Source organism: Schistocerca gregaria, chromosome X, assembly GCF_023897955.1.
Source record: "Schistocerca gregaria isolate iqSchGreg1 chromosome X, iqSchGreg1.2, whole genome shotgun sequence".
NCBI lineage: Eukaryota > Metazoa > Arthropoda > Insecta > Orthoptera > Acrididae > Schistocerca > Schistocerca gregaria.
This window is the reverse complement of record NC_064931.1, coordinates 32,643,714-32,659,197: the sequence shown is the minus strand read 5'-3', so window position 1 is coordinate 32,659,197 and position 15,484 is coordinate 32,643,714. Positions and strand designations below refer to the sequence as shown.

The 15,484-nt window shown below is 41.7% G+C and overlaps 1 protein-coding gene across 2 annotated transcripts in view; it reads left to right on the top strand.

The window, feature by feature from the left end:
* LOC126299570 (dynamin-binding protein-like) overlaps positions 1 to 15,484 on the top strand; it is a 226,270-nt gene that overhangs the window by 162,021 nt on the left and 48,765 nt on the right. For both annotated transcript variants that reach the window (XM_049991569.1, XM_049991570.1), the window contains 2 exons: positions 13,617 to 13,812; positions 14,031 to 14,302. In XM_049991569.1, coding sequence (XP_049847526.1) covers positions 13,617 to 13,812; positions 14,031 to 14,302 — 468 coding nt within the window. The remainder of the gene's footprint in view (positions 1 to 13,616; positions 13,813 to 14,030; positions 14,303 to 15,484) is intronic.

The window sequence follows — 15,484 nt, the reverse complement described above, 5'->3', positions numbered from 1 at the left end:
CCCTTATGGGACTCTGTGCGGTGGTCCAATGACAGTACGATTGTTTGATTCTCCTCCACTACCCATTTCTTAAACACAAAATTTAAAACCTCAGGTTTTGTTTTACTATCTTATAATGCCACACCAGACTGGTCAAAGAGTGACTGGGTGAAGGCCTCAGACCCACTTAGCAATTTTACATAGGACCAGAATTTTCTTGGGATCTTGGCCAGACCTTTTGCTAAGGTACAAAGTGACTGTAATTTTAATAAAATAATATCGAATGGCAGCTACAACCATATGTGTGTAGGTTGGAAAGAGGTTTTACAGATGAGACTGTTGGATTTTAGTTGAAACAGTGTAGAAAAAATATAACTACCACTTTTTCAATGTGAATATTGTACACAGTCAAGTCAGCGACTACCTGCCAGAATTGTGAGTAAGCACCATTTGCAGTGTGGACATGCAGGAAGAGAGTCAGTGAGTTTTTGGAAGATATTAACAGGGATGTGGGGCCGCGCCGAGACCAGTGCTGTGGTCGGCTGCACTAGGTTCCGTGGTTGAGGATCCATGGCACGAATAGCCCAATCGAGATGGTCCACAATTTCTCAATTCTGTTTAAATCCAGGGAGTTTGGTGGCCAGGGAAGTATAGTAAACTCATCCTAGTGCTCTTTGAACCACGCATGTACACTTTGAGCTGTGCGACACATTGCATTGTCCTGCTGGTCAATGCCATCGTGCCAAGGAAAAACAAACTGCATGTAGGAGTGGACGTGGTCCCCAAGGATAGATGCATACTTGTGTTGATCGATTGTGTCATCCAGAATGATGAGATCACTCCGGGAATGCCACAGAAACATTCTCCTCTGGCCTGGGTGCTTCCAACAATTGTTACTGGGTGTTTGTTTTCAGACAATTCATGCCAATGAGCATAAAACAACATTCATATACAAAAGCCACCTGTCACTATTCAGTGGACACCCAGTTGTGGTATTGGCATGCAAATTCCAGCCTACGTTGCTGATGAACAGTGGTCAGCATGGATGCATGAACCAGGCACCTGTTGCAGAGCCCCATACACAGTAACATTTGCTGGATGGGGGCCGAGACATTGTTGGTACCCCTTGGTTCATCTGGAAGGTCAATTGCTCAACAGTTGCATGTCTCTTTGCCCGTACATGTCTTCGCAGCCGTTGCTCACCCATGTCATCTATGGCCCATGGTGCACCACAGTTGCCTCGCCACCAGTGCAACAGTGCTGAGTACCTGTGATGAAACCAGAACAAGACATAAACCAGTTCTTGCTTATCATGATGTGCTAGAGTCTTTCTTGGGTGTTGTAGGGTTGGCATGTGGGGAATCAGAAAGACAGGGGGTGATCATAAAGCAGTTCTTTATAGATTTATTTAATTTAGTCTTCTGAGAGTGCCTTGTTCTCTGGTATGGCCCAGTGTTCTCTCATTATATGTCCTGGACATGCCTCTCTACTGGACACATTCTCCTGATTATCTGCAGAGCAATCTATGAGTTGTAACAGCTGAGGAAAGTAACTGCATTGACATATCTCATCTGGTTTAGAGACATTAGGATAGGAAAAAAAAACCAAAGATGTTTACTTCAGCCGGTAGGTGGATTATCAGCACATTGTATCTGAAGACAAGAGAATAGTCAACTAAGTCTGCTAGCTTGGAACCGTAAGTGTACTCTATACTGTCTACGTAGTGTTTGTTTGTAATGCATTGTAATGTATGCTTATTGTAATAGCCTAAGCCACAGCCCTTATCTCACTAGTGAGTATGTTCTCATTTACTCTCTCTTCTCTTAAAATCACTTTTAGCCCTGCTAGCTGCTACAGCATTTCATTTTGTGGGGAAGGAATGCTGTGCAGGCAGGTACCCTATCAGCTAGTCTTTCCATTTAATATTTACATGCTAAAATGTGCATCTCCCACATCATCCCATTACATGCATCAAATATTTCTAGTAACTACAAGAAAAACGTCGAAGATTGTCATACATCACATTAAGATATGTCCCATGTCAACAAAAACAATACCTTTCTCTTTCTGGTGCTGATACAAAAAAAGAGGGGCATCCCTTGATTTGTATAACTCGTTTACATGGATGCGTATTCATACTATCCTGTTGCCTTATCATTATGATCTAAACAAATAGTGAAAACTATTTACAAAGGGAAGAACACATGGGTAACATTTCCATTGTCATGTTATTAATTGTATTGACCAAGAAGGACTCTTTATGATGAACACAATTCACAGATTTCATCCTCACAATACACATGTAACACTTTCTCGTCATATTCCTCCTGTGTCTTCATAATGAACCTCATATCTCGACACACAGATATCTCTCATTCCAAGAGAATACAAGTAGTTCACTGGCCCCCACTTTGAGCTCTCTGATACCACCAGATCTACTTCCTGTGTCACAGTCACTTTCCAGCTGCCCTATCATCATCTAATTCTTTCTTACCTCTTTACCCCGAGAGACTATTTCCTGGGCTACCCTTCTGACCATAATAAACCTCAGAAAAAATATATAAATCTTTCTCGTCGTGTTCTTCCATAATAATGAATTTATACAGACACCATTGGCAGATTTACTTCTGTGGTTTATGCGATGTCCTGATCTCTAACAATCATTTTGCATCTATGTGATGTCTCAGCATATTGCTGCTTTGTGCTATTCATGTACAATGTAAATACATGAAATCTGAACCATTTGATTCCAGTGTGGCTGTTGGATCATGCTCTAGTTGGCCAGTGCTGATCTACCTCTGGTTATGTCTCTTATCTTAAACATGCTAGGTTCCAAATTTGAATATTCCACATAATTTAAGTCTAACCTAAAAGCTCCTCTAACCTGTCACATAACCTTTAAATATTTACACTTCTCATTCTGCTGCATAAAATTTGTATTTGCAAGAAAAACTTATGGCTGCTTTGGCCTTTTCCTGAGTACTCTCAGCACCCACGATTTCCCATTTTTAAGCTAGGTGCACTCACATCAGTGGTTTGTGTAATGACCCTCTGGCAAACACAACAAACCTGTTCATCTTACTTGGTGCATAGGGCTGAATGCCTTCGTAAATTATGTTGTGTTCACATAACTGACATTAGGGATTCGACCCTCAGGCCTTTGCCAAATGTGACTCGAGTTATGCTGTTCATACTGAATAACACAGATATGAGATACAGGGCTTCAAGGATACAAAGATAACTGCATATACAGATCCCACGAGTAAAAATAAAAGTCTGTGCCACTACTCTCATATGTTGCCGCCCCAGTTGAATCACCACTTGCAGTCTACTGTCATCAAAACTATGTGTACCTTCTTTGCTGTCATTGATCCATCAGTCTCAAACCATCCTGTCCCTGTCAGCAAAATTTGATGGTGCAGAAGAAGCAAGATTTTCAGGTGGCTGTGGAAAAACAAGAGTGACATGTAGACCAGTTCTTGCTCGTCAGGATGTGCTCGAATCCACCTTGGGTGTTGCAGGGATCATAGATAGTTTGGGAGACAGGTGTTACATGTGGGGAAGTTTCAGATAAACCAGCAGTGATCATAAAACAATTATTTATTAATTTATTCAACTTACACAGTCTTTGGAGTGTGCCCTCCAGTATGGAATTCTCTCATAATATTTTGGAGTTGTAGCAGCAGGCAAGGAAGACGCGGTACACGGACATACTGTGCTGCTCAGGTGGTAGCGTGTAACTTGGTGTCGTGGGCACTCTGGAGCTGAGTTCACAGTGGCATCCATAGTACTGCACATGACTGTGGTGCAGCGCAGCATGGGGCGTCCAGCAGCACCTTCTGCCATTGTGGTAGGTTTCATTGCTGCCCAGAGTCAAACTCTGAACAATTGGCTGGCAGTGGGTGGCTGGCTGGGGGACTCCAGAGATGGCGAGAGGCTCTGCAGTGGTTGTGGTATGGTATTGGGTGCCAAGTCCAAGGCTGTGGCTGACAGTTTGGGTGCAGCTACATTGCCCAGCGGGTTACACATATTGGGCTGCCTACATACAGGTTTAAATGCAGCCACTTGACACTAACTTCACACAAATGTGGTGTTTGTGTGTCACCGTGAAAAGGCCTGGAGTTGGATCGGTGAATGGCATCTGTCTGTTGTCAGGCAGCACTGTATCAAACTGCAGAAGCTTCCTGATGTTCCTGTTCATTGACATATGGAAGTTGGGGTATGGAAGCAGGCACATGTGGTGGTATGGAAGTAGGCACACGGCGAGGGATGCTTTTGTCAATAGAATGTTGATTGTGACTTCTGGCAGTCCAGATATTGCTGGTGGCTGTGGCTTAGGCTATTACAATAAGCATACATTGCAATGCATTACAAACAAACACTACGTAGACAGTATAGTGTACACTTATGGTTCCAAGCTAGCAGACTTAGTTGACTATTCTCTTGGCTTCAGATACAATGTGCTGATAATCCACCTACCGACTGAAGTAAACATCTTTGGTTTTTTTGCTATCCTAATGTCTCTAAACCAGATGAGATACGTCAATGCAGTTACTTTCCTCAGCTGTTACAGCTCGTAGATTGCTCTGCAGATAATCAGGAGAATGTGTCTAGTAGAGAGGCATGTCCAGCACATCCTCCTCTGCCTTCAAATACAAAGTGAAGTAATGAAATTCTGTTGCATACTGAGGCATATCAGAATCCATATCAAAAACTATAGGAGTAGCCAAATAAGTTTTCTGAAGAAAGCACAGTGACATTGTGCAACAATCCCATGGAGTCAGTGATTTAATTGGTGAGAAAGACTGTTACAGTTATATGGCGAAGGGATTGGCTGGGTAAGAATGAGAATAAACTCTGAATGATTCAACTGACCATTCGTCGTCATGTGAAACACAATGAGGTTATTCTAGCTTGTCTTTGTCTAGGGAATTGCTCTTTAACCAGTGTTTCCCTATTGCATTATTAACATCTAGCGTGTGGCACACATGGTATTACCATAACAGAGCACCATATTTCACCAGAATGTTATTTGTATGTGGCATTGAGTGGCCTGGCTAGATGCAATCTCTATTGTAGGTAACAATTAAATTAGTGTAATGTAACTTCTAAATGACTGACTAGTTCTTCTCCCTTTGCGCAGCTTTATGAATCTGATGAACTGTTTTTAAGTTCAAAATTGTTAAGACTTTCGTGGCCACTTGTTGACAAACTGCTTATTTGCTTCTGTCTCGGGTTCTTCGGCCGACGTTCGTGTGATGATTTTGCTGATGTTTTGCCAGCACGAGTGGCTGGCATTGTCAAAGCTTCACCCTCCATTGCCGGAGGTGAACTGGAGCCGAGACAGAAGCAAATAAGCAGTTTGTCAACAAGTGGCCACGAAAGTCTTAACAATTTTGTATTGCGCCTCTACGGGGAGGAAATTTGCAGATTGTACCGACGCCTTGACCAACAACGGAAGAAGAAAGCGCGATTGATGTCCTCTCTCGCCTTCCTTTCGTGGTGCAGAGATGAAGATGCTACACCGAAGTTCTTGAAATGTAAGCGCCTATTCACCACCGCCCAAGCTCATCGTATCTACAACAGAATGGAACGAGCTTTTCTTCGTGAGCGAATTCACACAATACGGAGAAACTTGGCAAAAACGGATCAGGAACTTTTGGACATGTTCTACCAACTAAGTAGCAGAATGCATTGAGACGACTGGGACAAGATCGACAGCATCACTTACAGGAGCATGCAGAATGAACTCGAGCACTGCACAGAGCGACAGAAGAAAAAGTTTGAAGGATTCCGGAAGAAGACTGACAAGGCGATTCCCGACATGTCACGCACTGTGGTCAACCTCACTGAACGACAATTGACCGAAGAGGAAGTATCCGTTCTTCAAAAAGGAGGGAATTTCGCTGTCATCCCAAGAACTATACCTGTGGAGGACATCATTGCTAACACCGAAGCGGCCATTCGGACCCTTCCTTGTGAAAGGGCAGAGGAAATACGCACTGAAACAGCCAGGATACTGCGCCGAGCTAAACCACCAGCATGCAATCTGAAGAAAGAAGAAGTACAAGCTATTAAGAATCTTAACGCTGACAAGAGTATATTGGTACTGCCTGCCGATAAGGGGAATGCGACCGTCGTAATGAAGACCGAAGATTATGAACAAAAGATCCGAGACCTATTAGATCCGACGACGTACCGAAAACTAAGCGCAGATCCGACGCAGCGTATCACACGGAGTACGAATCGGTTAATCAAGGCATCTTCTGTTCCGGAGGACATACAGAGATACCTGCGCAACACAGAAGCTCTACCACCTCGCCTGTATGGATTACCTAAGATCCATAAGAACAACGTTCCATTAAGACCGATTGTTAGCGCTCCTGGCTCACCGACATATAAACTGGCAAAACACTTGGCCTCTCTGCTCCAGCCGCACGTGGGGAAGACCGACACGTACGTAAAGGACTCAGGACATTTCATCGAGAAGCTGAAGAAACTAAAACTTGCACCAAACGACATCCTGGTCAGCTTTGATATTGTGTCTTTGTTTACGAAAGTGCCACTCAGGGACGCTCTGGAGCACATCGGTTCCATTTTCCCGCAAGACATCATGAAGCTCTTCCATGACTGTCTCACCACGAGCTATTTCACGTGGAATGGCAATTTCTACGAACAGCTGGAAGGCGTTGCCATGGGTAGTCCTCTTAGTCCAGTGGTGGCCAACTTCTTCATGGAACATTTCGAAGCACAGGCACTGGACTCGGCGACTTGTAAACCTAAGGTGTGGTACAGGTACGTCGATGACACTTTCGTCGTGTGGAGCCATGGTGAAGAACAGCTCGGTGACTTCCTAAGACACTTGAACAACCTCCATGCCAACATAAAATTTACCATGGAAGTGGAAAAGGACAAGAAACTACCATTTCTAGATGTGCTGGTCACAAGGGATGGCCAAAACCTGGGACATAGCGTGTACCGAAAACCGACGCACACGGACCGATATCTGCACAAACTGTCAAACCACCACCCGAGCCAGAAAAGAGGCATGATTCAGACGCTCGTAACGCGAGCAGCACGAATATGTGAGCCGCAGCACCTTAAACGCGAAATGCAACACCTGGAAAGTGTTCTGAGGAGCAATGGGTACTCCACAAATGATATTAGAAGTGTAACAGAGCCAAACCACCGGCGAAGTAAGAAACCAGAAAAAGAAATGTCGGGTATGGCCTTTCTGCCATACATTCCCAGAGTGACGGACAGAATCGGCCGTATATTACACAAGCACGGCGTAAAGACAATTTTCAAACCGACAAGGAAAATCAAAGAATGTCTTAGATCGGCAAAGGATAAAAGGGACCCACTTGCAATGTCAGGAATATACCGCTTACGATGCACATGCGGGAAAGTTTATGTCGGAATGACTGGAAGATCAATCAACACCAGGATCAAAGAACATAAGCGACATTGCAGGTTGGGACAGGTGGAAAAATCGGCCGTGGCAGAACACGCACTAAGTGAGACCGACCAGGTACATGTAATAAAATTCACCGACACGGAAGTTCTGGCTGTAGAGAAGCACTATCACACCCGCTTGTACAGAGAAGCTGTAGAAATACACAAACACGCGAACAGCTTCAACAAGAAAGAAGAAAGCCTTAAGGTAAACGGCTCCTGGCTTCCCGTACTGCAGAGAACGACCGTAGCAGGTAGCAAGAGGAGAAACGCACCGGAAATGACCGCGGAAATGACCGCGGAGAAGCCCTCGGACGTTGGCGCGCAAGGTACATATAGTCTGTGGCCGCGAGCCCGGCTCCAGTTCACCTCCGGCAATGGAGGGTGAAGCTTTGACAATGCCAGCCACTCGTGCTGGCGAAACGTCAGCAAAATCATCACACGAACGTCGGCCGAAGAACCCGAGACAGAAGCAAATAAGCAGTTTGTTTTTAAGTTATTTTTGCATATTTATTTGATAAAAAAATTTCAAATGATTATCACTATGATTTCATCAGTTTCAATGCAATTCTTTGTATAAATTCTAAGTTTGCTTGTGGAGTAAGCAGAATGATGGCAACCACAGTGTCGGATGCCCTAAAACTGATCAATTGGCTGTTTTGTAGTTTTCTATCAGATGATCCACCAATGGAAAAAGGTTGCTGCTATGTTCCAAAAATTAGTTGTGTATTATAACCTTTTCCGACATAGCCATGTATCATATATGTGGTGAAAATGAGCAGGCATAGTTGAAGACTTTGGGAGACTGAAAAGTTGCACAACATGATCTTTAAATTTGTATTATTGTGGAGATGGCCACGTGCTTGAAGGAGTTCAGAAATATTTTATTTCAAATTTTGGGCTGGAAATTTTTCTCTCTCCAGCCAAGAGTTGTTGCGTGGCGAAGGAACTGCTCTCGTGGCTAACTCTCCATAACCAGCCCATGTTTATCGGCAAGCATATTTCACACCATTGAGGACTCCTGATGAGATGCCTTGTGAACATCACCTACAGCCCTTGGTGACTAGAAAGTGGTTAAATCGGGTCACGGTAGATGAGAGCAGAATGGTGGGTCCAGAAGAGACTTGCTCTTTGTGACATTCTTCCAAACTGACAATACACCTTCTCCCTGCACTCTCCTGTTCCACTCCATAAAATAGACATAATGGCCCCTTCAATCAATTGGAAGTTTCCCCAGGTTGACCTTGTGTAACCTCAACATGAAATATAGTTGAGATTCTATTTAACAGAGCTCTGTTCTTAATGCAAACACTCCCCTCAGATGTCCTTCCTTTGCTCCTACCATCACCACCTGTTAGTTGTTTAAAAGAGTCTCTTTAGTACTCAAATGGAGGACCTCACTTCTTACTGTTCAGGGTCAGTTGCCACTTTTTGCACCACACAGATATTTTTCTAACATATTGATGACTTTACTATATGGTATCAACAAGCAAGCTAAGAGGGCGGTTCACATTGTTGTCCAAATGGTTTATATAGATTAGAAACAGCGAAGAACGTGTAACACTTCCTTGGGAAACGCCAGACATCATTTCAGTTTTGCTTGATGACTTCCCATCAGTTACTAAGAATTGTGTCCTTTCTGACAGGAAATCGTGACTCCAATTACACAACTGAGATGTTACTCCATAGACACACAATTTGATTAGTAACTGGTTGTGAGGAATAGTGTCAAAAGCCTTCTGGAAATCCAGAAATATGGAATCAGCTTGAGATCCCCTGTCTATACCACTCATTACTTTGAGTGAACAAAGTGTCAGTTGTGTTTCACAAGAGCGATATGTTCTGAATCCATTCTGACAATGTGTCAATAGATCATTTTCTTCAATGTTTCATAACACTCAAATGCAGTGTATGATCCAAAATCTCACTGAAAATTCTTGTCAGTGATATTGGTCTGTAATTCCATGGATTACTTCAATTTACTTCGTTGTGTATTAGTGTGACTGTGCAACTTTCCAGTCCTTAGGTATGGATATTTTGTCAAGTGAGTAATTATATATTATCATTAAATATGGAGTTATTACATCAACATACTCTGAAAGGAATCTAATTGGTATACAATCTGTACCAGAAGACTTGGCTCTATCAAGTAACAAGTTGCTTTGATTCACCGAAGGTATCTACTTCTAAGTTACTCATGTTGGCTATCTCTGGATTTTCAGTCAGAGTATCACTGTAGAAACTATTAAAAACATTTCACATTGAAGTCCATGCTAAATTTCAAGTTTCTTTAAAACATTGCCAATCTTGGAGGTGGTTTATTTTTTAAAAATCTGGCACACTTCTTTTGTTATATTTGCAGTAGTATCCTGACCTGTTTTGTGTATGATGAGGGATGTGTTCCATTTTGGTTTGCCTCTCTCAGTTGCCCGCAATAATATTTGTACAAATTTAAGCTACATTTGGTTTCACGTACATAGTTAGTTTGGAAGAAATGGTGATTGTCTCTCAGGAAATAATGAAGTGAATTTTTATCTGCTTTTGTAAGTAGATATATTCTGCATTTATTTTTGGTGGCTTTGGGTGTTATGGTATTCAGTCTCTCTACAACCACTCCATGGTATCTATCATGATGCTCTCTGTTTGCTCAGGATGGTTTGTTGTAAGAGTTGTGGTATGTTATCGCAACCATTTCATGATGGTATCCATCACGATGCTCTCTATTTGCTCAGGATGGTTTGTTGTAAGAGGTGTAGTATGTTATCGCAACCATTTACAATTTCTGTGGGCTCCGGAACTAATTTTCAGTTAGTGCATTTAGTACAGTTTCAAATGGTGTTTTATGCCTACCACTGACTTTAAACATGTCAAGGGCAGAGTAAAGTTACCTATAACTAGAATTGTGTGTGTCAAGTACCTATTAGAAATGACTCGGTTTTTCCTTGAACCCGCAGCAACTATATCATCTGAATGTTGATAAAAGGAGCCAGTTACTAATTTATTCACTTTGTTGAGTATAGCCTCTGCCCACATTAACTTGCAGTGTCACTGCAGACACACAGTCCATAGATGGTCAGGTTAATGGGAATGATTTTTCTGGTGTAGAAGATATAACATCTGCCTAAATGAAGGTAGTGTTGGTGGTTAGTGGGTTTGATATGGATGGAACCATTAGAAAGCTGGAGTATTGGCCCTGGGTCCAGATAATGAAGATATCATCTATGAATATGAACCAGGCAAGGTGTTTGGGAGGCTAGAAAGGTTTCCTGTATATGATCCATAAACAGGTTGGCTGAGGAGGGTGCCATACGGGTGCCCATGACTGTGCCATTAGTTTGTTTATATGTCTTCCCCTCAAAGTAGTAGTATTTGCATGTGAGGCTGCCATTGGTAAGCAGTATAAGTCCTGAGGTTGTAGGTTGAAGGTATTGGGCGACAAGAGCTGAGATTCTTTTTTAGTTGGAGCATGGTAACCAGCCACAATGGAGGATCCACGAGTGTTAGGTTCATGGATTAGGGTAAACATGTAGAAGGCGAATGATTGATGGTACATTGGTGTGAGGAGGGAGATAGATTCTAGGATAGGCGTAAATATGTGAGTAGTGATTGGAAGTTATGCTAGATTTCTGGGATTAGATCACTACAGTAGAGCTTGTAGGGGGGGGGGGGGGGGGGGGAACAGTTTGCAGAAGCATTCTGTTAGATAGAGCAGTTCATCAAGGCAGTGGTGGACCCTTTGTCTGGAGAGAGGATGATTAAATCATGGCCTGTCTTGAAGTTGTGAGTGGCTGTTCTTTCTTCTGTTTAGAGATTTGTATGCTTGGGAAGGCACGTGGGCAAGGATGATGAGGCCAATTGGCAGTTAAGGAATTCCTGTGGAAGGCAACCAGTTAGTAGTTAGGTGGGAGGGGAGGAGGATTCCTGTTGGATATTGGTTTAAACTGCTATGGGCAAGGTTCACTGTTGGGATTAAGTTGACTTTAGTTGGAGGGATTGGTAGGAAAGAAGTGTTCCCTCTGTAATGCTCCCAACAAAAAGAGTAGGTCTCTGACAAGCCCATCGTGGTTGACCTTGAATGTGGTGCTGAAGGTGAGACCTTTCGATGGGACTGAAACTTCTATAAAATTGAGTTTTTTGGTGGATGGGCTGACAACAGTGTTTAGGGTTTGTTAAGGTTCTGGGTTTCATGAATGTTGGGAGGAAGTTTTAGAGGCTATGGCAAACAAAAAAGATCAGCACGGCAGGGTGTGGGTGCTATGGTGGATTGATGAGGGGGTTTGCTGGGGGAAGATAGTGTAAATGGATAGTAGTGTGATGAGGTGGGAGTAGGATATCAATAAGTCAGATAATAATTTATGGAGGTGGTGCCTGGATTGCTCTTATAGATGTTGCAGGCCTGGATTTCAGTTTGTGAGGTGTTGAATGTGTAATACTACTCCATGAATTCTGATGTCATTGTACTTTTCATCATCATCAGATTTCTATGACCTGTACCTCTTAACCAGATATGCTGGAAGGTAATGCCCTTTGTGATTCCACAGTCTTTATTGACAACTATCCTTTTGCAAGATGTGTCCCTGCACATTACACCAGCATAGTGCACACCTTTTGTGATGAGACATTTCCTGATTGTTAGTTTGAGTGAGTGGATCTGTGACATAGTCACTACACTTGCTGGATTATATCCCATTACATTTCACTCTGTAAGTGATTTGTAAAGAAAATATCACTGTTCTTTTCTTTTTTATTGCTTATTTGGTGCTGAGTAACAATGTTATTAGCAAGTGCTGTTTTTGAACACGCACTCAGTGTCAGTCTCATAGAGGTCTAGTGAAACTCTGCAAGCCCCTCTCCTGATCTCTGTGAACACTGGTGTAATAAAAGACTGTGACTTCAGAGATAACAGATCCTATCTTCTTCAATTCATTGTCGAACATCCTTTAGAAAGCATGGTTGAGGCTTGTAGACCTGCCTTTCTTAAAGTGCTTTTGTGATAAAATATACTGGGGATGATCATGTTCCTCAGGTACTCAAACAGTTGTAACACCAAGCGATACGGAGAAATTGTACAAGGACTCTTCAGGGCATAAAGTGAAGTTACAAAATTTCGATTCAATTGAAAGTTTGCAAAGTAATATTTCAGAGCTAGATCAGAAATGTAAGGACTATGGTATGAAGATTAGCTTCTCCAAAACGAAAGTAATGTCAGTGGGAAAGAAATATAAATGGATTGAGTGCCAAATAGGAGGAACAAAGTTAGAACAGGTGGACGGTTTCAAGTACTTAGGATGCATATTCTCACAGGATGGCAACATAGTGAAAGAACTGGAAGCGAGGTGTAGCAAAGCTAATGTAGTGAGCGCTCAGCTACGATATACTCTCTTCTGCAAGAAGTAAGTCAGTACCAAGACTAAGTTATCTGTTCATGTTGTATGGGAGCGAAAGCTGGGTGGATTCAGGTTACCTTATCAACAAGGTTGAGGTCACGGATATGAAAGTAGCTAGGATGATTGCGGGTACTAGTAGAAGGGACCAATGGCAGGAGGGTGTCCACAATGAGGAAATCAAAGAAAAACTGGGAATGAACTCTATAGATGTACAGGCAGGGCGAACAGGCGTAGATGGTGGGGTCATGTTACACATGTGGAAGAAGCAAGGTTACCCAAGAGACTCATGGGTTCAGCAGTAGAGGGTAGGAGGAGTCAGGACAGACCAAGGAGAAGATACCTGGATTTGGTTAAGAATGATTTTGAAGTAATAGGTTTAACATCAGAAGAGGCACGAATGTTAGCACTGAATAGGGGATCATGGAGGAATTTTATAAGGGGGCTATGCTCCAGACTGAACGCTTAAAGGCATAATCAGTCTTAAATGATGAAGATGATGATGATGACAAAATTTCAAAGTTATTGTATTGTAATAATTGTATTTACTAAAGACATAGAAAATAATTAGCTCATTTTGACAGTTAGTTTCATAGCAGTTACAGCTTTATTTTTTCACTCAAAATCACATGTTTAATAGTTTGTCATGTGTATCATAAGAGTCTCCTAATGGTTTTTTGGTTGGTTGGGATTATTGCGTATTTCCTATTTTGAATAAGCTTAAGCTCTATATGTAAGAATTTTAAAAATATTTGCGAATATATCTATGTATATGTGATTATGTTCCCATGCTTTCAGGTTGCATTGACTCAGAGTGACAGTCAGAAGACATATCTGAAAAATCGTTATGGAGTTGATACACTATTTTATACAACCAAATCATACACAAGTAAACAGCCGTTAGAATTGTCAGTTTCCACTGGGCATTTAGTGGCAGTTATAAAGAAACAAAATCCCATGGGAGATAGTTCAGTGTGGTTTGTAGATGATGGAGGTAAGTTACATTTTTTTCATATTTGTAATAGTCTTATTTTAAATTACAATAAAGAAATTTGTCTAGAAATTGTATAGATTTGGTGAACCATTTTTGAAGGATTGTAGGTAAAGTGACAGAATAAAAAATTAGAGTTGCCTGTCATCAGGCAGTAATGTTTTAAGACCATTTAAAAAGTTCATATTTCCATTATTTAACAACTTTGCATTCTGTTGCAGCCAATCAAGGTTTTCTTCCAAGTAGCATCTTAATTCCAAACAGAGGTGAATCACCAGTTATGGACACAGAACAAGGTACAAAATCAAAACGAAGTCAGCAACAAGACATCACTGATTCAACTAAACAGTTTCCGTCTCCACCATCATATGATGATGCCCTGGCTACATCTGTACTGATCCCTAAGCAGTCTGATATTACAAACAGTCAGACTCCTGTCCTAGAAGCTGAAGATCTCAAAGAAGACAACTATGAAGAAATTTCTGATCCAAGTGTAAGAGCAGCTTAATTTTAAATAACTTTTGTATGACTGATAATTTAACAAATGCATAAATCAGTCCTGTTTATAATGAGCCAAGTAGCAGGCTTTTTATAGTTACAGAGACATTTATGCTGTCATGTGATGATTTTATTTTTGAGAGAGGTGTAAAAAGGGGATAATGTAGACATAGATTTTTTACTTAAGAATACACTCTAGTTTGACTTTGCAGATTATCTGCTGGTGTTGATTTAGTGTTGAGTTAGTTAAGACAATCAATAATAAGAGCTCAAATAACTGAGCAAAAATGCAGTTTATTTGCTTACTATTTTTGTTACACTTCATAGCTTTGTAAGGCCCAGAATAAGGAGGTTGTACTGGCAAGTGGACAACTTCTGTTCTCAACATAATGTACACACACTTCTTCAAATCCTTAAGAATGAAAATGTTTGTGTTTCCATGGTGGGATGCTGGTGTAGGGAAAAGCATTTAAATTAGTCTGTTGTTACAGTAGGAATGGCGATTTGTGTGTGGAGAGGGACTGTTGTGATATGGAAATTGCAGTGTCTCTCCATAGAACATTTCAGCTACTGACAAGCTGATGTCTTGCTTGATGGCAGTGCAGAGGCCCAGTAGCACTAGCATTAATGCTGCTGTCCAGGCCATGTCACAGAAAATAGGTACGGCTTTGAGTGTCATGTGCCAGCACTCTACCATCCCATTGCTACTTGGGTGGTAACTAGTGGTGTTTAGTGAGTTCAAGAAGTAGGGCAAATTTGAACTGGTGCCTTCAGTATGTTGCGACATGTACCGAGCAGCCAAACTAGTCAGTTCTTGATGTGAGAAATGTCCTGTTTGTTGTTTCTGCAGAAAAATCTATGATAGGACTAGCTTCTGGTGTACTTCTCAGTGCTGTAAGATTATATTTCAGTCCTTCAGATGGAGGCAATGGACCTACCAGGTCATTGTGGATCTGTGAGAAATAATGTCATTTCAGAAAATTGGTGTGTTATTTTAAAAAACGGACCTTTTCGTTTCTGGGTCAGACACTTGCTTGTGAAAAACAGCAGTTATGAATGGCTTAAGAGCATGCTTAGAGACATAGTGCAACAGTGGATTGTTTTAAAAAATCCCACAAGAGGCACTTTTTTAAACTGCATATCCTTGTCTTGCACAAGTTTTTGTAGCTGTATATCA